This window comes from Balaenoptera ricei, chromosome 19, assembly GCF_028023285.1.
Source record: "Balaenoptera ricei isolate mBalRic1 chromosome 19, mBalRic1.hap2, whole genome shotgun sequence".
Classification (NCBI taxonomy): Eukaryota; Metazoa; Chordata; class Mammalia; order Artiodactyla; family Balaenopteridae; genus Balaenoptera; species Balaenoptera ricei.
In genome coordinates, this window is record NC_082657.1 from 51,311,212 (window position 1) to 51,336,319 (window position 25,108).

Consider the following 25,108-nt stretch of genomic DNA (forward strand, 5'->3'; position numbering starts at 1 on the left):
GAAACTTGGAACAAAATACGTACAGGACTCTTGATGCAACAAACGATGAAATGAAACAAATCTGAGGCTTCAGGTCTCAGTGGATGCCTGTTGTTAATGCCATGAGTCCCTCTTTCTAAGATGTAAAGGACAGAATCAAGCTACTGAATGATTGAACTTTCCCTGCTCTGTATCTTAATATTTTCATTTCAGGGGGAAATTTGTCATACAAATAACTGCACAAGGAGATAACAAGGGCATTGCCTGGGAAAGGCTGCCACTCGAGGTCCCACAGGCCACCTAAATTTAGTGTCATCACATTGCAGAAAGCAGGGGCTTCACCTTTGCAGATCAGGCTCTCAGCTGTTCAGTGGTGCCAGATGTGAGAGAGACTAGCTTATGATAGTAGACTGGAATATACACCTTAAGGGCAAATTATTAATATACAAAAAGAAATAGAGCTGTTAAGCAGATCTAATCTTTTTCACCCCGTTGGAAAGCATAGAGAGAAAATGAAATTGTCATGCAAAGATTCCTTGATGAACATGTTCACTGTAAAGCTTAGAAGTCCAGCTTTGCTCCTTCCAGCTGTATGACTTTTCAGTGTGCATGTGGTATATCCTTTTTTTTTTAAGATTTTTTTTTTTTGATGTGGACCATTTTTAAAGTCTTTATTGAATTTGTTACAATATTGCTTCTGTTTTATGTTTTGGTTTTTTGGCCACAAGGCATGTGGGATCTTAGCTCCCTGACCAGGGATCGAACCCGCACCCCCTGCATTGCAAGGCGAAGACTTAATGCATGTGGTATGCACTTTCTATATACCTCTATCTCTTTCTCTCTCTCTCTCTCTATTTAAATTTACATGGCTGAAACACTAAAATACAAAAAGGTATATAATGAAACGAAACATTTCCCATCTATCCTCTCACCCAGCTCTCCAGTTCCTACTGCCCACCCCACCCCAAGGGACTACACTATGTTGTTTCATGTTTCCATCCAGTATCTTTATGAATATGTAAGCAAAGAAAAATATAGATCTTTATTTGGGGAGAGGATAAGTTTCTTAATTTTCCAAGTTGGAATCTTCATTAATCATTGGCCTTATTAATCATTATTTTTAATGATAATGATGTTGATAAATCCTTCCACAGCTCCCCATGCCCTCAGGATATGGTCCATGCTCCTTCCCATGGCTCCCTGGACCCTCTTGTCAGCTTCTGAGGACCACTTCCTCTCTTTGCAGCTCAGCAGCATCTTTCAGTTCCTTTGAACATGCTGTTCCCTTTCCTTGGAACATTCTTCTCTTCCTGAAATACAGCTAATCCCCCACCTCCACCCTGCTTTCCCTGGCTAATCTCCAACTCATCTTTTAGGTCTTGGCTTAGAATCACTATGTCTGTGCCTGTCTCCTTCCATCAGCACCATGGTCTTGAACTCTCATAGCACTTAGTCATTCATTCATTCGTTTCATAAACATTTATTGAGTGTCGTGTACTGGCCAGGCACTGTTCTAGGCTATTTTTAAAAAATTAATTTATTTTATTTATTTATTTTTGGCTGCATTGGGTCTTCGTTGCTGCACGCAGGCTTTCTCTAGTTGCAGCAAGTGGGGGCTACTCTTCGTTGCGGTGCGTGGGCTTCTCATTGCAGTGGTTTCTCTTGTTGCGGAACACAGGCTCTAGGCACAGGGGCTTCAGTAGTTGTGGCTTGTGGGCTCTAGAGCGCAGGCTCAGTAGTTGTGGCACACGGGCTTAGTTGCTCAGTGGCATGTGGGATCTTTCCCAGACTAGGGATTGAACCCATGTCCCCTGCATTGGCAGGCAGATTCTTAACCACTGCGCCACCAGGGAAGTCTCTGTTCTAGGCTTATTTACCACACTGTACTGTCACTGCCTGCTTTGATACTTCATATATATATATATATATATATCTCTATATGTTACTGCACTGTAATTCATACACCATCAAATTCACCCTTTTAAGTGGATAATTCAGTGGGGTTTTTTTTTTTTTTTGGTATATTTACAAGGTTGTACAACCATCACCATTATCTAATGCCAGAACATTTTCATCACTCCAAAAAGAGACCCAGTAGCAGTCATTCTCCATTCTCGCCTCCCTCCAGGATTTCTTTCTGTCTCAATGAATTTGCCTATTCTAGACATTTCATATCAGTGGAATCAGACAATATAAGATTTTCCTATTCTAGACATTTCATATAAGTGGAATCAGACAATATAAGATCTTTTGTGATTGGCTCCTTTTACTTAGTGTTTTCAAGTTTCATTCATGTTGTAGCATGTATCAGCACTTTATTCTTTTTATGGCTGAATAGCAGTCCATTGTATGGATATACCACATTTGGTTTATCCATTCATCAGTTGTTGGACATTTAGGTTAGTGTTTCTTCTGAAGCCCTATGAGAACAAGACTCTATATGTTTTTCTCACTATTGTATCCTAGAACTTAGTGCAGTGCCTGGCACTTACTAGAAATTCATATTTTTGGAATTCCATGGTGGTCCAGTGGTTAGGACACTGCACTTTCACTGCCGGAGCCCAGGTTTGATCCCTGGTTGGGGAACTAAGATCCCACAAGCTGTGCCACGCAGCAAAAAAAAAAAAAAAGAAATTCATATTTTGTTCAACATTAAAAAAAAAGTGTTGAATGAATAGGTAAATCAAAAGCTAGTTAGATGGTTACAATACTTATTGATTATATATTTATCTCCCCAGTAGAGATCTGTCAAGGGATCTAGTATCCTCTTTTCTGCATGGTACTGAAATACCCCGCTTCTTTCTTCAGGGAGGAAATTGGGTTAAATTTAAACTTTCTTGTTTTTCTTCAGATCACATATTTGGATCTTAGGTGTATACAAATTCCCCATTTAGGCACTTACAGATAACTTCTTGGGTATTAAAACATTCTGTTTTTGCTACATCATTTCTCATACAGAAATCTCAACTTCTTTCGGCAGGGCTTTTTGTTCACTGCCTCCCCTGGCCTCAAAAGCACTCCATGCTTGCACATAGCCTTCCTCCTGTTTCTTTCCAAGCTGGTCACACTGGGACAATCAATACCTGTGACAGATCAACCTTTCTTTTTTTGGTTTTAATATTTCTTTACACCCTGTTTTGGCTCCTTGATTTGGAAGTATCTGGAGGACATTTAGGGCAAGGAAGTCAGGCCAGGGACTGCGTGATGCTCATAGCCAGCACTCAGCACTTGAAAAATAGTTGTTGAACCAATGAATGGACGAACGAACAATGAATCAGTGAGTGTGAATATGTGAGAGAGACATATTGCAAAATGCAGACTTGGTCAGCAAATATTTATTGAGTACCTACTGTGTCGCAGGCCCTGTGGTGCATGCCAGGATAAATGGTAAACAAAACAGGGGTCCCGCCGTGGACTAGGGAGTTTCTAAAATCACTAGTTTTAGCTGCATTATTGCATTTTCATGTCTATATCTTTTCACTTTTTATCGTACACCTAATGATTTTCAGGATTACATTTTAGCTAAGGAATCTACCCATTTGCTTAAGCCCAAAATAGGAAGTTCTGATCTACTGTCAGCAAAATCTGGAGTCACAACTGCCCCAGTGAAAAGTACCCCCGAAAAACTAAAAATCCCCCAAATGCTAAGCTTCCTGATTTTAGGGGTTCTAGGATGGGGAACCTCCGATAGAACGGACAGCACGTCCACCAGAGGGCGCTGTGGGGGCAAATTTGTGCCGGGAGGGGAGCTTGACCAGTGACCCTCAAAGCCAGGTAGGCGTTTAGAGTAATTTTTATTCTTCCCTGCGTTTCCTTCCCACCCCTCGAACCATGGTAGCCCCTCCCCCCATAGGTGGTTCCCCTCTGAATCATCAGCTACTTTCAGGGGCTTAAAGAGTGCTTGCTTGGAAAGACGCCTTGCTTCTGTTCCTGACGCCCCATAGCTCAGGCCACTCAGTTTCCAGGCGGGTCGGGGCGGGCTGGGTGGGTGGGTGGGACCTCTCGGGCGTCAGCAGCCCGGCGCTGCAGGGGCTGCGAAGGGGTTAACTCGGCGGGGGGGGGAGGGGGAGGGGGAGGGGGCGCGGGCGGCGCCTGCGCTCTGCTTCCCTCCATTGTCTCCACGGCGGCGAGGAGCGCCGGCGAGCGCAGCCCGGGACCGAGCAGGGCGGTGCGGCTGGCGGGGCAGGCGGCGGCTGCGGCTGCGGCTGGAGCGAGAGCGCTACGCCACGCGACCGCGGCTTCCCGAGCTCCGCCTGGCTGCCCAGCGCCGCAGCCCGCCCGAGGCCTGGAGGGGTCCGGGCCGCCGTCCATGGTCGCGGCGTCCTGAGGCGGGGGACGCGCCCGGCGCCCCCAGCCCTCCTCCGCCTCCTGCTGTCGGGCGGGCGGCCTCCTCGGGCGCCTCCCTGCGCCCGCCCGCCCGCTCGGCCGCCGCCTCCCTCCCTCCTTCCTTGCAGCTCCCCCGGCTTTCGGGGGCCCGGGGGCGGCCTGTGGCGCGCTGAGCCCGCGCCGGACTGCGCCTCTTTGGACCTTGAGGGGAAACATGCGTTTGGCTTGGATCGTTTTAAATTCTTAGTTTGGGATCCCCGCCCGCCTGCCTCTTCCGCCCGCGGGTTTTCTTTTTTTTTTTTCTTTTTTTTCCTTTTTTCTCTCCTGGTCTCCTTTTTTGACTCCCTCCCCCTTTATGCTCGCCCAACCCTCCCCCCGCTGCTGAGAAGTGGGGGAGGGTCTCGGCCTCCAGGTTCCCGCCCCACCGGGGCCCGGGCGAGCATGGGGGGCAAGCAGAGCACGGCGGCCCGCTCCCGGGGCCCTTTCCCGGGGGTCTCCACCGATGACAGCGCCGTGCCCCCTCCGGGAGGGGCGCCCCACTTTGGGCACTACCGGGCGGGCGGCGGGGCCATGGGGCTGCGCAGCCGCTCGGTCAGTTCGGTGGCGGGCATGGGCATGGACCCCAGCACGGCCGGGGGGGTGCCCTTTGGCCTCTACACCCCCGCCTCCCGGGGAACCGGCGACTCCGAGAGGGCGCCCGGCGGCGGAGGGTCGGCGTCCGACTCCACCTATGCCCACGGCAATGGTTACCAGGAGACGGGCGGCGGTCACCATAGAGACGGGATGCTGTACCTGGGCTCCCGAGCCTCGCTGGCGGATGCTCTACCTCTGCACATCGCACCCAGGTGGTTCAGCTCGCACAGTGGTGAGTCCGCGGTTGGTGGAGGCCTCAGAGGGTGGAGTGCAAGCGAGGGCGCGCCGGGGCGCCCCACACCTTCGCGCGTGTGCGAAGATTTGGAGGTGGAGTGCGCAACCTGGATCTGTCTGCCTTCCCCTTGGTTCGCCGAAGCCAAGGGATGAATGGGATACCCACCCTCTAGAAAAGAGGCTTTCTGAGAGGCTGCGGAGCCGGGCGTATTAGGACTTCAGGTGTTGGTTCACTTATGGATGCCTATTGAAGTCTCATTCACTGGCATCCCCATCCTCAGGTCTTGTCTGGCTTATAGCAAGTCGGCCTCGATGCTTTCTTTCTGTAACTGCTGCATTGTGCTTGCCTCACCGGTAACAGAGAAGGATCCAATTTGACCAAGCGGTGTCTCCTAAACAAAGGGTGTGAAAAAATTGGGGCCAAGTGGTGTTTGGATTAGGGCTCTTGCTCTTGCTGGGAGAGACGGGTGCCCAGTTTTGCCACCCTGCTGGAAATCTGTTTGAATTGTTTAAAGTGGAGCGGCTGTCAGGCTGCTGTCATAGACAGGTGTGGCCTGCTGGATGGAGGGCCCAGCCGGGAGCCTCCCTGGGAGGCTTTGCAGGACCAGGGCTCTGGTTGCCCGTGCTGCATGCAGTAGCCTTGGCTCAATGACTCTTGCATCCCTCCATCTTTTTTTTCCCCTCCATGCTAAGTGCTTGGTCTTCTGGGTATTCTGCATCTTTTTGTAACCAAGAGGTGGCATTTTATTGCCTGGCTGTTGGCACATGTCAGGGGGAAAGGAGGATTCAGAGAACCTGGATGAATTCATTTTGTGAACTTCTGGTGGCAGGTCAGCGAAAAGCTGGAGGAGGATTTCCCAGGCTCTAACAGGCAGGGCAGAAAAGGCACTGCTCGGTGCTTCTGGAGGAAAACAGGTCTGTCTGCTTAGCTAACCTGAGAAGCCAGGTTAAGCTTATAGAAAATTGGTCAGAAGGGGTGTGGGGCCGCTATTTGCTAATTGGCAAGTTGGAGTGAAGAAGTTAACATATTCAGACTCCTTTGGGAGACTTCAGAAAATTTAGATATTGTGTAGAAGAAAGATTGCTTTATGGAGGATTTATTTGTTGGATCACTGTTCTAGCTATTGTGAAATAGGGTAGACTTTTTGTATCTCTTTCTGAAAACAGTCTTTTTTTTTCAATTCTTTAAAATAATTGTGAAATAATTTTTAGGGAGAATTAGTGACTAATTTAGAGTAACATTTGAAAGTGGCTTTTAATTGCTAGGATGGAATTTCAGTCCCTGAACAGACCTCTAGATATCATTGGAGCTTCTCTGACCTGCATGCATCCAACTCTGCCCTGAATGAGATGGAAGGCATGACTACCGTTGGTACTTTTAGACATTTGATCAGCTTTAGACATCTTTTTTTTTTTTAAACATCTTTATTAGTGTATAATTGCTTTACAATGGTGTGTCAGTTTCTGCTTTATAACAAAGTGAATCAGTTATACATATACATATGTCCCCATATCTCTTCCCTCTTGCATCTCCCTCCCTTAGACATCTTGAACTTAATAATATTTCTTATAAAACTTGGTCCAGAAAGAGTCAGGTGTATTTTTGAGATGATTGTAGTTAAGTTTTTAAAAGAACTGTCATTAGTGTCTGATTTTAAACTGAAGGGTGCTATAAGGAGATTCTCAAAAAGGGCAAGTAGAATTTTGTGTGTTGCAAAAATGTAATCTTACAGAGGTTTCTCTGGAGAAGGAGTTCCCTTGCTTAAATTTCTTGTCTGTCTCTTACTGGAAACATCTTTTTCCTTATTCCGCCACCAAGTTCCATGCTGGAGCTATGAGCTTAAAATTGGATTCCAGAATTCAGACTCCTCAGCTATAAAACCTTAAGGTTTTTTTATCTAGTTGTAGTGAGGTTAGGAAGAGCCACTGAACCAGGGACTACAGGAAAAGTTGGAGCATATTAATCCCTTGAGGGATTAATATTAAAATGGGTGGGGCCGCTGTTAATATTTTGGGTAATATAGTTGTTATAGGACCATCCTGTCCTTTTGCAGGACATTGAGCATACCTGGCCCTGCCCACTCAATACTCCCACAAATTTCAAAGTGCTCTTGGTGGGGGCGGGGTATCGCCTGATTGAGAACCACCTCCTTAGGGATTTGTTGTTTTATTCAAATAAAGTAATTAGTTTTTCCTGTGCAGCTCATTTGAGAGGAACTTTGATATTTCCGCTCTTCTGCAATGGTGGTTCTATCTCACCTTCTGCAACAGGCCACAGGCTCTTCCTTCCAGGACATCCCCTTCCTCTCTTGTTTGTTGCTGTAAGAAGAGAAATTTTGGAGCCTTGGGGAAGGTCCCAGCAGTTTTCACTCTTGTGTCTTAAGAGTAGAAGAGTGAGGATTTCAGTGCACAGTTGACTGGAAGCTGATGTGATGTCGTTGCCTGTGTTTTCAAGGTGCTCTTGGAACTCTTCAGGGGCACAGAAAACAGCTGTCAGTGAAATAAGTGGGGGAGCTCAATGAGCTAGAGGCTTCCTCAAAGGGAGCAAGCTGATGTTATGTCAGGAGGTAGAATACTGGGGTCTCAGGTCCTCCTTGGAGAAGCTGTGACCTTGGACGAGACACCTCACCTCCCTTGAGCGTTGTCTTTGTTACTTTTAAGATACAAATACAGCCAGCCTGTAAAATTTAAAATACAAATACAGCCAGCCTGTAAAAGTTGTTCCCCAAATCCTGCGAGGATACACACAGTCACGTTTGCCTTCTCTGGGCTGTGACCCTTGCACGCCCTATTTCCTTTGCCTGGAATGCTTTTCCTTCCATTCTGCACAGGGATAGCCTTTTATGATCCCTTAGGGCTCAACTTAAATTTCTCCTTAGAGACCACTCTTAAAAATTGGCTCCCGCCTGTCAGTCTCTCCAGTCACTCACCTGTTACCTTGATAGCACTTAACACATTGTATTTATCCATTTACTCTTTCTGTTTAAGTTGACTAAATTTTAAGCTCCATGAGAGGAAGACTGTGCCTCTTGATCACTGTTGTAACTCCTGCACTCCATGTGCCAGGCACAAATATTTGTTGAGTGAATGAATTAGAGTGCCATATGTTCATCAGCTCATTTAATCATCACTATAACTCTAGGAGGTAAAATGTTTTAATTCCCATTTTACAGATGAAGAAACTGAGGTGTAAAGGGAGGCTAAGGAACCTACACAAGGCCAGATAGCTAATAGGTGGCAGAGTTGGGATTGGAATGCAGGTCTGCCAGTATCAGAATCCACCTGGTCTCTTAGCCATTACCCTCTACTGCCTCTCAACCTAAAACATGAGGAAGCTGGATAGCGTTGTGGAAACTGCACTGCTTGCGTGTCAGAGGGCTAGGTTCCTCTCCCGGTTGGGCTGCTAGTTAACTGCCTGTCTTGTGACCTTGTGCAAGTGAGTCATTTAGCCTCAGAGTCACCATTTCTCCACCTGTAAGTTGAAGATAATACTTGTTCTGCTTACCTTGCCGGGTCGCTGTTGTGGTCTCATGAGATGGTGTTTACAGAAGCCAAATAACATAGAAATGGGAAGTGGTGTTCTTACAGCGTCACTTCTAGAGTTCTCTGCCTTCTTTCATCTCCTCAGAAGTTGCTGGGCAGAGAGATTTAGGATCGTGTGAACTCTTTCCCCAAAATGGAAGCTAGTGCTCTCTACTGACATGTGATCTGTGTTGAGGGGGCCGTCCATAATAAGAATGCCACTTGAGAAGAGCTGCTTCATAGAATCCGAGTAGAGTCCCTTCTTTTCCACATAAAATGCGTTTTGCTATAAGGTGTTTAACTCCTAATGGTTGGGTGGTATTCTGGAGGTCTGGTCATCCATTTGTAGTCCTGTTTATCTCAGAATACAGATTTCTAGATGTGGGGGAAAAAATATAGAGGCTCCACCGTGTTGGAAGGAAGAGCTTGCCTGTTTCCTGGGCCCTAATATAAAATGGCTGGTCACTGAGGTTTCCCTCCAACTTCTTTGTCAGATGCGTGTATACACGTGCATGTGCAGAAAACTAAACTGTTCTCTGTTGTTACCAAGCCATGAACAGGGGCTGATAGATGGTGACTTTTTGGTAAGTCTTTGAACGTGCCAGCAGGATATCTCATGGGTCCTATCCTGCTGCCACTCTAGGGTTCTCAAGTGATTTAATTTTCTCTGTTCTTAAATAATTAGGGAGAGTTGCCAGTTCCATCGGAGTGGATCAGAAAGCCTCTTTGTGCCTCACTATAGGTGTGCTAGATGTAATGGTCCTTTCCATAGTTTCTGGAAAAGGAAAAGCATTCTGTGGCCTCCAAATAGCATGGTGGGTCCCTGCCCTGCAGAAGTTTTATTCTTAATGAAGACTGGGTTTTCTTGGAAGGCTTTTTAAAAAGCAGAGTTTTTTAGCTCTCTATTACCATGAGGGCTTATTTTCTATAAAAGAAAAAAAAAAGTTCCCTTGAGGAGAAGATCATTTCTTAAAGGTCACAGTTAATTCTCCCTCACTGGGGTTTGAAAGGTGTTGCAAGAAACAGTGGTTTCACTCTTAAAGTGTGTGTTTTATGGGATGTGTACATTTTGCCATTAAACAAAGACACACCCCAAATAGGTCACAAGGAATACTCTCTGAGCCAAGACAGTCTTTACCAGAAATGCAACTCCAGTTCCTTTTGGGGAAAGGAACATGCTTTGTATTTTACAAATGTGACATTAAACCCAAGCTTATTGGGTACTTACATTATAGCAAACCCGATTTTAAGACTAAACTTCAATTTTGACAGTTTCAAAATTGGAAAAAAGTCATAGGGAAGTGGTGGTAACTTAAGCTCTTGGTCTTGCTCTTACTAACCCTTAAGTAGGGGGTGTTTTTAATGACTGGGTCACTGAGGTTGAGGTACCAAAATCTTGAAGTTAGTCCAAAACCTAAATCCTATTCCCCATCTTTTAGAATGATGGATGTGTACAAATTTCCATTTGTTTCTTTTCCAAGCTTTGCCACGGCCTTGTCTCAATCAAATGGTTCCTAGTGATTACGGTGGGTGTAGGCTTGAGTATGAGAATGGACTTCTTACAGACCTGGCAGTTTTCACCTCTGAATCTTATTTTCTCATAAGAACACAGGTTTATCCTTGAAACCAACAGTTGGGTTCCTGATTTTGATAGGCTAAATGCTTGAGGGGTGAATAACCTGAAGACCAACCGTCAAGTGCGAAGCAAATAGAGAACCAGGTTTAATCTGAAAGCCGCAGCTGGGGTACTTTGTAGGCTGATGAAACTGTTTACCTTGAGATCTCCCTCGAGTTGTTGGAATTGAGAGTACAGCCTTCCTCTGTTGGGAGTAAAGAGGAAGGAGGAATTCACCGTGCTGCTGTAAAGTAAGAGGAGGCATGGTAAGAATTTATGGTGCACTCCCGGATCTGTAAGGAGAAGGAGGCAGATGCAGACAGGAGCTCTCCTGATTTTTGTGAATGGTTCAAAGGGTTTTCAAACTTGACTCTGCCCGGTATTCTCTAGGGTCTCATTAACAATGCAGAGGACAGGACCCCACTCCCAGAGTTCAGTAGAATCTGAATTTGTAACAAATGATTCTAAAAATGTAGTCAGAATACCGTCTATATCTGAAGTGCACCCCTACCATGGTTTTAACTTTTCTCTCCATAAACAGAGAGAAAGAACTCTGAATTCTTTTCTCATGCATTCATTAGCATCACTTTCAGTATCACTAAACTAGTCAGATATTTCCCAGGCAGAATCCATACAAATCTTCTTTTCTATTGCTCCCAGAGGGTAGATCCACCCAGCAAGAGCATTGTTCATTCTTTGGCTGTTTTCTTTTACACGGTACTAAGCATTTTTCTCGTACAGATAGGCCTGAGCCAATCTGCCTTGGTCCTGAGTTTCTCCGAACAGAAGGTAGTTGTGGCAGTGTCCCCTATCCTGGGCTTCTTTCCCCTGATTTCTCACCTAAGGCACAGCTGCCGTTGGCTGCTTGTGCTACAGAAGGGCTTCCTGAGTTACATCCTCTTTCTTATATCCCCAGCCTGGTAGCTAGACAAGTACAAGATCTCAGGATGAATCCAGACTTTAAAGTGGACAAAGTACCCTTTTTTTTTTTTTTTTTTAAAGCTGACTGAAAATATGAGACTTTGTGTGTGTCTGTTGAGCTAAGATATTCATTTATTCAACAGAGATTGAGTGCTTCCAGTATACCCGGACCTGTGCTAGGTGCTGGGAATGTATATTTATTATGAAGGTGATTGGCATTACTTTGTTCTTTCTAAGAATTTTTGCTTCTTCACTCCTTTAAGAGAAAGTCTGAATATTGCAGCTTGTGGAAGATTTTACCTTCTTCATCAGTTCCTCTGTTGAATAAACAAATTCAGGCACTTGTCCATGAGGCTGCTACACGGATGATCTCCTCTCTACTCTTTCACTCACATTATTCCTTGTTAACTAAATCCTCTATCTGGGCTGGGGCAGGTGATCTTTTCTTTGTGGTTCCAGTCAAGTGCCTGGTAAGAAGAAATTCCTCATATGTGCCAATATAAATGGTCCTCTTATCTTCTCAATGAAAATATCAAAAGAAAAACTTTTTTTTCATTATCTTTGACTTCAGTATCTTTGTCATCCCTAGAGCCACTTTTCTTTCTGGTCACTGAACACTGTTTTCTAGAAGCCTGATCCACCACCTTTTAAACCCATCTCTGTAAAATTTATCCCAGGTCAAAATGTACATAGGGAAATGTAAGAGTTTTCCTCCTTGGTCTTGTGTTTGTCTCTGAGCTCCGCGACATTGACACTTCAGTGCTGTTTTAAGTAATTTTTAAAGCCTTGTTTATGATAGGCAGCAGTAGTGACTGAAATATCATTTCCCCCCTGGAATAATTATTAAATCTGTGTTAGAGTTGAGTATTTTTTTGCCCAAAGTACAGAATTTAGGGAAATGTTCCGTGCTGAAAGACCTTATGCAGACTTTGGCTGTAAGGTGATATCTTACTCTCTGAAGGATAATCTTTGGAGCAACCCCTCCTTACATTTCGGCATATGTGGTCCTTTTGGTCTTGGTGAATTAGACTTGGCATAGCATGGCTCCAGCTTGCTTGTTGGTAGTACCTTCAGCCCTCTGCAAAGTGTAATTAAATAAGCCACGCTTCAAAAGGAGTTGTTCTGAAATTAGTCACCTCTGTACTGTACAGTATCTTTTAAGGTCAAAGTTGATTTATTATGTGTGGAAGAAACTTAAATCTAGAGTCATCCAGATGATCTGAGACAGAGGTAGGAGGAGAATGCAGGACTGAGACTCCAAGACTCCCACCAGCTTGGTCATTTTGCCCCTATTTCTCCAGTCTTTGGAGATCTTTTCATTTGTTTCCCTCTCAAATATCACCCCCCCCCCCACCCCTCCGCACTGAGAAGGTGCTTTTCCTTAGAGAAAAACTAAGAAATATTAAGATTCTTTTATCTTGATGCCTGCTTAAGTACTCCAGGAATCCTACAGGGATTTGAGGGAGCCCTTGGGATTCCAGCCTAAACCAATGAAGTACTTGGTCTACCATAAATACAAGTGAGCTTTCTGTAATATTGGTCTATTCTGTTTAGATCAGACACACTTTTAATGCCCCCAGAGGCACAGCACCATCTAAGTCAGCTTTTCAAAGAAACTTTGTGGTAACACTGCCCACTACTGTAATAAGCATTACGAAATATAACACGTATTATTAGATTTCCTCAATCCTGGTCAGAAATGGCTAAAACATTCATAACTATTGCAGCCAGCCCTGGCGAACTCTGGTAAGTCCAAGGCCTATGCCCAGGGCTGGCTTGCAAGCTAGCTGCCTTCCGTCTTAATACCTGATGAGCCCGGTCTTGTTGGCTGCGTTTAATGCATCCACTTCCTACCTCCTCTCAGCCCAGAGGCCAAATGCAATGTAAAAGGATAGTGAATCTAAGCATCTCCAGCATTTTGAGGTATAGGAATCTCCTATGAAGTGACAGACCTTTGAGAAATAGTATTATGAGCTGTTCTGTTTTTGCTGTGACTTTGGAAAACCTTTGGATTCTTCTACTGAACATTTGTTTGAAAAAAAAAAAATCTTTTTAATGAAACAGTGTGAGTCAGAAAGCAGCCACTCCTTCTCATAATAGCATTTCTCACCAGGGGAATTTTTGGTAGCTTTTGGAGGAGGGTTTTGAGTAGGTTGTGGAAGATAAATCCCTCGGTTGAACATAACCAAAGGCTGCCATATCAGAACTCTGGTGCTTTCCGTGCTGACAGCAAGCCCTGAATTCAAAGCGCAGGACAGCAGAATAGAATGGGGAGGGCTGTGCTCAGTGAACTGTCGCAGTAGCATGACCAACGAGACTGGAGTTTCAGCATTCAAACTCAGTTCATTAAAACACTATTGTAAAAAAAAAAAAAAAAAACTATTGTAGTGTAAAAGGATCATGAAATGGAGGCCCTGGGTCAGAGGGCCCGAGGCCATTTACAAGAACAACATCATATTTCTGGATTAAGGGATGGCTGCAGGCCTAATGATGAGAATATAAGAGCCACGAGCGCGCCTCCTTTTTCCATATTGTGAAATGGTGGCATGGTGCTTGGCCCTGACTGTGGGACTACCTCACATAGAGAGGATTCTACAGAGTCTGTGCTCTGAAGAATTTAGGTCTAATAAAGCACTTAGAATGACACCCAAAGTGAACAGTTCACCCAGTGTCTTTATAGGATGGTGAAAAGGGCATGCTGGAGATACTTAGAGTTTAGAACAAGCCAGGATTATAATACCAGCATCCAAAATGCCTGTCCTCTAGGTTTCCCTGGTGGCTCAGTGGTTAAGAATCTGCCTGCCAATGCAGGGGAACACGGGTTCGAGCCCTGGCCCGGGAAGATCCCACATGCTGCAGAGCAACTAACCCCGTGAGCCACAGCTCCTGAGCCTACGTGCCACAACTACTGAAGCGCGCGCGCCTGGAGCCCGTGCTCTGCAACAAGAGAAGCCACTGCGGTGAGAAGGCTGCGCACTGCAACGAAGAGTAGCCCCCGCTCACCGCAACTAGAGAGAGCCCGCGCGCAGCAACGAAGACCCAACGCAGCCAAAAATAAAATTAAAGAAAAAAAAGCCTGTCCTCAGCCTCTCTGCCCGCCGGAACCTGAGTTTTCACCGTTTCCAACTTCAGTGACTTAAGTACTTCTTAGGTCCTCCTGTCTGAGCCACGTCTTACGTAAGCTACAGACAGAGGAAAGTCTAAAATGTTATTACAACTGTTGAGATTTGCTTTCCTTTGGAAAGTCATAGTTGTCTCCCTTCCGTGTTTTCCTGGCTTTGTACTTTTCTTCAAAGCCTCTTACCAGTTCCAAGTCTCCAGAGCTCAATAAAGGGGAACAGGAAGCCAGCGTTTGATGCCTAAGAGCCAGCAATAACTAAGAGAAAAGGGCAGAAGCATGGAACTGGGAGGGGGGAGTTCTGGGCCTTGAAGGTATCCAGGTCTCTAGGATTATAGATACATCCTGCAGAGATGACTTTAACCAACTTCTTCAAACAAGAAAAAAGCAGTTTGTTCTGAGAGGACAAATTTCTCTTAGGTTATATAGTGGAGGCTCAACATTTTTTAATTGATGGCATAATTACAAAGTATCTTTTGCATAAGGAGTTCAAAACAACTAAGAAAAAAGTGATTATCACTTTTATAAAAGAGCAGGAATAACTTTCCTCTCTTTTCCCTGAGGGTCCCCAGGGTACATCTTGTCATGGGATCCAAGATGGATCCTGCCCCTTCCTTTTCCTGTCCATTCACATTTATTAGATGAACTCTATAAAGTTTCAGTCCTGTGACTGTAAGATGGAAGGGTCACAGGGGTTTGTGCTATTTCAATTTTGGTTTCACTTGCACATTTTAGGAAATCACATAGTGGTGTGACTCTGAATAGGAGTTCTTATCTCTTGGAATCTTTTCAAAAAATGAACTATTTCAGGCATGCGAAAGAGATAATGTACTTACCTACCAAGCAGATTAATATTGTGTTGGCCAAAAAGTTCATTCGGGTTTTCCCATAACATCTTATAAATTGAACATTGCAGATGTAATTGTATGGACCTCACTCAGTTCCTATTTTTCTCCTTCCCTTCCCAAAAGTAACCACTGCCCTGACGCTCCTGTTGATCCTCTTGTATGTGTTCATACTTTTCACTGCCTGTTTCTATCCAAAACAGTATTTAACTTATGTAAACTTTATAATGTCTCTATCCTTTCATATCTCTGTCTATAGATACAACTCAAAATGGATTTGAGATCTGTAAATCCATTGTACTATTTGCTGCTATAACACATTCATTTTTGCTGCTCTACTCTATTGTAAGAATATACCACAGATATCACCATTTATCAATCCATTCTCATCAGTAGATATTAAAGTTATTTTCAGTTACTTTGAGAATGTTTTGCTGTTTCCTTGTATACTTGAATGAGAGTTTTTCTAGCGTACATCCTTAGTCTTGAGATAGCTGGGTCACAGGCTCATATATATATATACCTTCAACTCTTGATTAAATATTGCCCAGTAGGTTGCCAATGTGCTCGTACCAATTTATACTCCCCAAATAGCATATTTTCACTTGTTACATGTTCTTGCCAAAACTTGATATTGTCATACTTGAATTTTTGGCAAGTTCTGGTGAGTGTGAAATGATATATCGTTGTGATTTTTGTTATTTATATACTTGATGTAATACATATTTACATATAATTAATATACTAATGTATATTTAATCATTATTCTTGTTCATGTCTTTTATCCATGTTTATATTGGATGGTTCATCCTTTTCTTACTAGTTTGTATGAATTTGTGTTTTTGTTTCATTTTGTTTCCAGATATACATCTGTATATCCCAGTTTGTGGGTTATCTCTTTATTCTCCTTGCGGTTTCTTACGGTTAACTTACCTTTAATATAATTGAATATTCCAGTGTTTTCCCTAATGGCTTGTGCATTTGTGTCCTAAGAAGGATTTTTCTTTCCCTGAGGTCATAGAGATTATTGTCTTATTTTCTTCTAAAAGTTTTAAAATTTTGCCTTTCATATTTGAGTCCTTAATCTATGGAGAATTAAATTGTTTGAATGGAGTAAGATAAAGATATATTTTCCTTCTTCCATATGAATAACCAGCTCTCCCAGCAGCAAGTGAGGAATGGTAAAGTCTTTTCCTACTGATTTGCAAAGCTGTCTCTATCAAGTTTCAAGATACCTCTATCAAAATATCAAGTTTCCTTCCAGGCATGGATTTGTTCCTGGGCTTTTTGTTCTGTTCCATTGGTCAAGTTGTCTATCCTTGTGCTAATACTTTCTTAATTACTATAGTTTTGTCTTGCCATGTAGAAGGGCAAATCCTTTCATATTGTTATTTATTCTCTTTCAGAGCTGTGTTGTCTCAATAAAGCTTTCTAGGGACAAATAAGGGAATCCAGATAGAATCAACAAAATGAAGTACAGAGTACCAGGAACTGCTCTGTTTATAGCTGTTATTCTTAATGACAGGACATCTGGTAAACCGACCCTAATGGACAGTTTCACATTTTTTCCCCTACTATATTGCACGAACAATAACATTTCCCTATGTCTTTGTATTGCAAACAGCAGAATAAACAGTTCTGTATGTTACAGACAACAACAATAAAACAACAGAAACTGCTTAGCTATTTTTGGCGCTTTTTGCTTCCAGATAAATTTAAAAATCAGCTTTGTCAACTTCTATGGGGGAAAAACTGTTAGGATATTTACTGGAGTTTTATGTTGAGTTTATCAATTGCCATCTTTATAAAATTGGGTCTACCCATGAACCTGATGGGAATGGACTTACAGATGTAAGGATAAAATTTTTTTACATTTTTAAAAACTTTGAAATAATTTCAGACTTACAGAAAAGTTGCAAAAACTGCAAAATAAATACTGCATTTCCGTTAGCCAGAATCTTCAAATGTTACTAAAAAGGCATAAATAGTTGAATGTCCATTAAGTCCTTAACTCTGCAAAGCAGCTTAAAGTCTTAATAAATAAAACATGTCAAGTCTGAGGAATCTACATTGACCTGTTCTTAGGAATGGGAAAGCCACATGAACTTAAGAGTGACATGGTGTCTGAAGGGTGGCTAGGCCTAATATGGACATCTGCTTTCTTCAGAGTTGGTCTGTATCCTTATGTGATTTGAAGTAGATCAAGTCCCAAGCTCTGCTCCCACGCTGTGCTGTGATCTCATCTGATGGAAGAAGGGCTTCTTGCCCTTCAATTGAGAGTCTCAGACAGCTGGAGCCTGGGTAATTCAGGTTGAGTCTGCCTCAGTATCACCTGAGAATGTCTTCTGGAGGCTTGGCTTGGCTGAGCCAGAGGTGCCTGCATGGGAGGTGCCTGCAATGAGACACCCCTTCTTGGAAGGCAGCTATGCTCACCAGTATACCACTAATGCACACGAGAAACCCCTTCTTAGGAGAGGCAGTGTGGGGTAGTGGTTAAGGTTAAATGAGGCTTATAATAATTATATCTATCATACAGTACTATTGTATCAATTAAATGAGCTTATAGGCATATCCACATCACTCAAAGCATTGCCCAGCAGATAGTAAGTGATCAGTAAAAGTAACCTCTTATTATTATTTAATGTCTCTGGGTAAAGCTTAGTAATTATCTAAAGATCTTGAATCTTTTTTGTTAGATTTACCCCTGGGTACCTTATAGTTTTTTGGTTTATGCTGTAAATAGTATTTAAAAATTTTTTTATAATTATTTCAGTTTTCTGGTATATTCAGCAGACTTGTTGAACTCTTACAGGTCTAATAGTTTTAATAGAAAGCATCTACAGAGAAAATCCAAGAGAATCACGTTGGTAAATAATGACGGTTTTGTTTCTTCTTTTCTAATTCTCTTGTGTGTCACTCCTCTTTCTTACCTTAGGATTGCTGGCAATTTCCTCTGGTAAAAAGTTTATTTGAATCTATAACCGTGGGCATCCTTGTTTTCCTCCTATTAAAGGAAGTGCCTCTTGCATTGGAAGCATTGTGTATGTTTTCGGTGGATAGCCTTTATTTCCTTCTATTCTTAATTTGTTAAATTAAATATCACAAATGGCTATTTTATCAAAATTTCCCTTGCATTTATTCACATTGTCTTTCTCCTTTAATTTGTTACTGAGGTGAATTGTATCAATAGATTTTGTAGTGTTAAACTATCCTTATATTCTTTAAATAAACCCTACTTGGTTGTGATGTGTTCTATTTTTATACATTGCTAGATTTAATATGTTAATATTCTACTTGGGATTTCTGCATATGTTATAAAATTTCACTCATAATTTTTATACTATCTTTTTCTTGTTATTAAGATTAATGTAACCTTTTATAAGGCAGTTAGGAGTGTATGTTCATTTTTTTCTTGAAGAGTTTGTATGAAGGTGTATTAGAGTTCTGTCTGCAAACAGATGGCACACTCAGAGAGGTAATTGAATCAAATTTAATTGAACAGACAGTTTACAAAGGTGTGGGCAGGATTAAAGGAACTAACAGTGGATGGTGAAGCACCTGGAGACTGGCCACAGTGGGAAGCTCTTATAACACCTAGATCTGAAGTGCATGGGGAGGGAGCCATTACCAAACAGGATGAGAACTGTAGCCCTGGGAGAGATGTCCCACAGAACTGTGGACTTACATAGGAGAAAGGAACCACTGCCATACCATGGCAAAGCGCAGAGGGCGCCAGGTAATAAGTACCCCCAGTCTCTCTATCATCTTGTCCTCTGGTTTCTTGATTCCCATTGGCCAAACGCAACAGAAGTTTGGGAGGCAAGGAAACCGCGTCCAGACTTGTTAGTCTTCTGGAGAGAAGGCTAACAGAGAGGAAAGTGGATCTGGAGGAAACAGATAAAGACAAAGGAAATATCTGTATTTTGAATGCTTGGTGGACCTTACATGTAGAATTCTCCTGTAAAACTATCTGGACCTAGGACTTTTTTTGTTGAGTAGGCTTTTATCTAATGATTCAAGTTCTTCAGTGTTACTGGCCTGTTCAGGTTTTCTATTCTTGTGTCATATATTTCAAGACAGCCTCTGTGTCTATATTATGTCCCCCTTTTCATTCCTAATATTATTTGTATGTTTTCTTTTTATTCTTGATAAGTCTTGCCAGAACTATTTTTTATTATTTTATTTTCAAAGGAGCAGCTTTTGGTTTTGTCCATTGCCTCCCCTCTGCCTGCCACATTTCATTGCTTTATACTCTTAACTGTATTTTATCTTTCCTTCTACTTTCATTGGGCTTACTGTTTATGCTTTTCTAACTTCTTAAGTGTACCCTATGCTCATTTACTTTTTAATCTCCTTTTCTAACATAGTCATTTAAGGCTCTAGAATTTTCCTTTGAGCACTTCTTTAACTGGGTTCCATGATATTTTTAAATATTTATTTATTGGCTGCGTTGGGTATTAGTCACGGCACACAGGATCTTTCATTGCAGCGTGCAGGCTCTTTGTTGTGGCGCATGGGCTCCTCTCTAGTTGTGGCACGTGGGCTTAGTTGCCCCGCGGCATATTGGATCTTAGTTCCCTGACCAGGGATCAAACCCGTGTCCCTTGCATTGCAAGATGGATTCTTAACCACTGGACCACTAGGGAAGTCCCTGGGTCCCATGATTTTTGATCTGTAGTGTTTCCTTTATCATTCATTTCTAGGTATTTTCTACTTTTTAGTATTTCTTTGATTCATGAGTTATTTATAAGTATATTTAAAAATTTCCAAAAAATTTTAAGTTGGCCTCTAACATGATTGCATTATAGTCACAGAGCAGTTTCTATAATCCTGATTGTTTGGTTTTTATTGATGCTTGATTTGTGGCACACTGCATGGTCAGTTTCCATAAATATTTCATTCATGCTTGAGAAGATTGTGTTCTGATTGTTGGGTGAAATTTGATTCTGATATCCTTAGGTCAAGCTTATCAGTTGTGTTGTTCAAATCTTCCTTATCTTACTAAATTTTGGCATTCTTGATCTACCAGTTCCTGAGAGAACTATGTTAAACTCTCTCTGACTATGGCTTCGCCAACTTCACTTTATAATTTTGTCAAATTTTGCTGTGTGTAATTTGAACTTTTCTCAAGTATATAGTTGTTTAGAGTTGTTTATGTCCTTCTGGAGAATTGCTTTTGTAGAGAACATCTTTATCTCTAATAATACTTTTTTCTTTGGTCTATTTTCTTTGGTATTAATGCCAGCTTTCTTTTTGTGACTATTTGCTGGTATCTTTTCCTGTCCTTTTATTTTCAGTCCCTGTGTCCTAATGTCTTAGATGTGTCTCCTGTAAATGACAGATAGTTGGGTTTTTTTCAACCTAATCTGAGACTTTTAATTTGCAAGTTTAATCCATTTTTAAAAAAAATATTTATTTATTTAGGCTGTGCTGGGTCTTAGTTGCAGCATGTGGGATCTTTAGTTGTGGCATGTGGGCTCTTAGTTGTGATATGCAAACTCTTAGCTGCTGCATGCGGGATCTAGTCCCCAACCAGGGATCGAACCTGGGCCCCCTGCATTGGGAGAGTGGAGTCTTACCCACTGGACCACCAGAGAAGTCCCAAATCCATTTAAAAAGTATTCTGAATACCACTATATGTTAATTTAATATCTAATTAGTATAAAATATATTGTTATTTAATACGTTGTTTTGTGTTATGTACCATGTGTTTTGTTTGCATTTTTCTCCTTTCCTGCCTCTGTTAGATAACTTGGGTTTTCTTTATCACCATCTGGAAGCTTTCAGTTCTTTTAGAGGCTACTCTTAAATTTTTGGCTTGCATACTTGAAAAAAATATATAATGTTAAATCAGTATCTCTACTCTCTTCCCAAATAAAAAAGAACCCACAGTTTGTCTTACACACTGTTGAGATTCAGTATTCATTTTTTTTTTTTTTGGCTGCTTTGGGTCTTCGTTGCTGTGCGCGGGCTTTCTCTAGTTGCGGTGAGCAGGGGCTATTCTTCCTTGCAGTGCGTGGGCTTCTCATTGCAGTGGCTTCTCTTGTTGTGGGCTCTAGGTGCGTGGACTTCAGTAGTTGCAGCATGCGGGCTCAGTAGTTGCAGCATGCGGGCCCTAGAGCGTGCAGGCTTCAGTAGTTGTGGCGCATGGGCTCAGTAATTGTGGTGCGCAGGCTCTAGGGCATGCGGGCTCAGTAGTTGTGGCTCACGGGCTCTGGAGCACAGGCTTAGTAGTTGTGGCACACGTGCTTAGTTGCTCCGTGGCATGTGGGATCTTCCTGGACCAGGGTTCAAACCCATGTCCCCTGCAGTGGCAGGCGGATTCTTAACCACTGCACCACCAGGGAAGTCCAAGATTCAGTATTCTAATTCCACTTCGTTTTTGTACTCTAGAATTAGTTGTTGCTGTTCTTATTTGATAAAGTCTGCTTGTTTGGAGTCACCCACCTGCTTAGCAAATTCTTTGCCTGCTGTTCCTTCTTTCATCATACTTCATCCTTCTGAGTTAAATTTCCTTCTTCCAGAGGTAGATGTTAAGTTTTTTTTCAGTGAGAATTTATTAAGCATAAACACTTTTTTTTTGCTTGCAAATTAAAAAAGTGTTTTTATTTGCTGTAACTATTGAATGATAATTTAGCTGGGTATAAAAATCTGGGTTGGCAGTTATTTTTTTCTCAGCAGTTGGACAAAGTTATTCCATTTCATTATCTTTTGGCGTCTGATATAGTAATTTAGAAGTCTGATTCTCAGCTCTTACAGTTAATTCGTTTTTTTCTGTTAGCTGCTTTATAATCTTTTCGTCTTCTTTTTTTAAAAAATTATTTATTTATTTATTTTTTATTTGGCTGCGCCAGGTCTTAGTTGCGGCACGTGGGATCTTCGTTGCCGAGTGCAGGATCTTTGTTGCGGCATGTGGGATCTTTAGTTGTGGCATGTGGGATCTTTAGTTGCGACATGCAGGCTCTTAGTTGTGGCACGAAGGATCTAGTTCCCTGACCAGGGATCGAACGCGGGCCCCCTGCATTGGGAGTGTGGAGTCTTAACTGCTGGACCACCAGGCAAGTCCCTATAATCTTTGCTTTGTTCATGGTATTCTGCAAATTTACTGTTGTGTTGTGTGTTCAGGGTTTGATTTATTTTTATTTTTCTTGCTTGCTATTTCTCCTTGAATCTGAGAGTTCATGTCTTTCAAAGAATCTGAGAAATTCTCAGCCATGTATCCCTTCAAATTTTGCCTTTGTTTTATTCTCTCCCATCTTTCCTTTTGGTAGTCTTAGAAGTCATGTATTGGACCTTTTTCTTCTATCCTTCATGTTTCTTAAACAGTTCCATATTTTCTAACTCTTTATTTCTGTATGCTGCACTCTTGGTAATTTCCTATCTCTACCTTTCAGTACAGTAATTCTTTATTCACCTGTTTTTTAACCTGTTCATTGAGTTTTATGTTTCATTGAACTACATTTTAAATTCCTTGTGGGTTGTTTACTTTTTACCTTCAATTGTGTAAAAAAAATCTTAAATGAGTAAGTCACCTTACCTTCATGGTTTGTTTTTCTCTTTGGGAAAGTAAGTGGGGTTGGCTACCTGCTTTCTGTTCTCTTTCTGCTCAGAAATTCCGTAAAGCCCTATCACTGGCATTATACTGTGGAGCAAAGAAGCACTATGAACAGGGAAGCAGGAAGCTGGAAGCCCATCATCATTTTGTTCTCTGCTCCCAGAGGAAGAGCAGCTCCTGAGTCATATAGGGAAATCTTTGAGCACTGTACCTCTTGGGGGCTCACAGCTGTGGCAAGGATCTGTTTCTATGGCAACAGAAGACTTAACTCTTCTTCTGTACTCAGGATATGCAGAGGGAAGTTCCAGGATAAACTTTTAGAGCTTTCCATTTTCCAGGGAGGCTGGATTTATTCTCTTTCTTCTGTCCTATATAGTAGCACTATGCAGTATAGTAGCCACTAGCCACCTGTGGCTATTTAAATTACAATTAATTAAAATGTAAAACTTCCTTTGAGTCACACTAGCCATATTTCAAGTGCTCAGTAGCCACAAATTGCTAGTGACTATGATAATTGGACAGCACAGATATAGAACATTTCCATCATTGCAGAAAGTTCTATCGGACTGTGCTGTTCTGAAGTCTTCCATAGTATTCTCACAGTAGACAGAGAATTGGTAAATGTGTAGTTTCAGAAAATAGATCAAGTGAACCTGTTGATAACCAGAAACTAGAAGGCTTTCTTTAGAGTTATCACCATTCTGTACTATCTATATGTGGGAAGAATTCAAAGAGGGTGTTGCATTCTGAGAATGATTTACGGGATGAAATGGTAAACCCAAGCCTACTTGCCTTATCTGTAGTTTGATACCATGGGAAGAGGGTAAGTAGAAAGGTGAATGAACCTGATGTTGAATAAACTTTGGGGAACATGGAGAAGAATTACTGCATGGTTCTGTTGATTTTATGCAATTGTGATTAAACTGAGAACAGGGAGGATGGGTTTGTGAGTGACTGGAGATAACCAGCCCAAGGTCTTATTACTTGAAATTTGACTCAGGTTGGAAATTCTTTGTAGTGAAATCATCTTTCTCCACCCCCTTAAATTGCCATCTCATTCTCCTTTGAGTTGCAATAGAACAGTTAAAGATTCTCAAGAGAAGAAAAGAGGTACCTTTTTCCTCCAACCCCCCCTCCCCCAACATATACACACCCACACCTTCTTCAAATTTAGCAACATTTCACAGTGACTGGCCTCAAGATAGACCAAAAATAAGAACAATGTGGGTCATACCAGCCTGGCCCCAACAGGTTTTGAAGAGAAGGAAGAGCCAGTGACCCCAACCTTGTTCTTTGCCTATGACAAAGAACTTCTAAAAAAACATGCTTCACTCTTTATTATGGAGCTCTACATGGACTCAGAATCCCTCTCAACACAGTACTTGGGTCCCCAAGTCAGACTTAACTAGCTGAAGTTGGCATGCGAGACTAAACCTGTTTACTGTTCTTTGCTAGGGATTTGAGGTTTGGAGTTTGCTATTCTGAGAAGGGACATTGTTCTTGTTGATTGCAGAGTACCATTATGAACCAAATATGGTAGTTGAGGAAGTTTTTTTTTTTTTTTTTTCTAATTCTATCTGGAGTATTCATGGCTCATGGTATAAAGTAGGTACCTAAATAAAAGTTGTTCAATGAAGATACACATGAAAAAGGAAGTTAATTCTAGAGGTGAAGATAAAGGTAATTTTTATGAGAAAGTATCCATTACTTATTAGTTCATCCTGGTGGAATTTGTAGGGTTGGCAAAGCTAGCTTGGAGTTGACTTTCTGGAAGAAATTAATCCAAAAGAAAAAGATGCCTTGTAAGACGACTGGGAAGGATTTAGAAAGAATTCAGAGGCAGCTTTTGTAGAAGAAAAAAGAAGAAACTGTAAAAGAGAAAAATGTCCTATGGCAGGTGAAAAGTTGGAAAGGACGAACTAATAGATGCTCTGCAGAAATAGAGAAGTTAACAGACCTTTGTGGTTTCCAGATTAGCAGTTTTTTGTTTTTCAAGCAAATATGGAAGCATGGGTTCTTCCTGGGTTTTTTTTCCTGATCACAGAAATAATCAGAATATTCATTGTAAAGATTTCAAACATTGATGTATTGATAGAAAGCAAAAGTTCCCCATAATTCCTTTGGTATGTATTTCTCCAGATTTTTGCCCCCGCGGACTAGTAGATATGTTTAAAACAGTAGAAATCACATTCTGCTTATCTCGTTTCGTAACCTCTGTCTTTTATTTAATGTTTTCTTCATTGTTCCATGTCATTCCATGTGCATGTGTAGATTTTATTTTGTTTTTGTTTCTGTTGTTATCTCCAGAAACTTGTACCTGTGAGGGGGGACCTATTCAGAGCAAATCCCCCCCGCCCACC

The 25,108-nt window shown here is 42.1% G+C and overlaps 1 protein-coding gene across 4 annotated transcripts in view; it reads left to right on the forward strand.

Moving 5' to 3' along the window:
- The first annotated feature begins 4,082 nt into the window (after positions 1-4,082).
- Positions 4,083-25,108, forward strand: part of ZNRF1 (zinc and ring finger 1) — a 98,873-nt gene continuing 77,847 nt past the window's right edge. For 2 of the 4 annotated variants that reach the window (XM_059904305.1, XM_059904304.1), the window contains exon 1: positions 4,095-5,170. In XM_059904305.1, the coding sequence (XP_059760288.1) occupies positions 4,747-5,170 (424 nt within the window). In that variant the 5' untranslated portion in view covers positions 4,095-4,746. Of the gene's footprint in view, positions 5,171-25,108 lie in introns of all 4 variants that reach the window. The other 2 variants (XR_009498983.1, XM_059904303.1) reach the window with 2 other exon arrangements.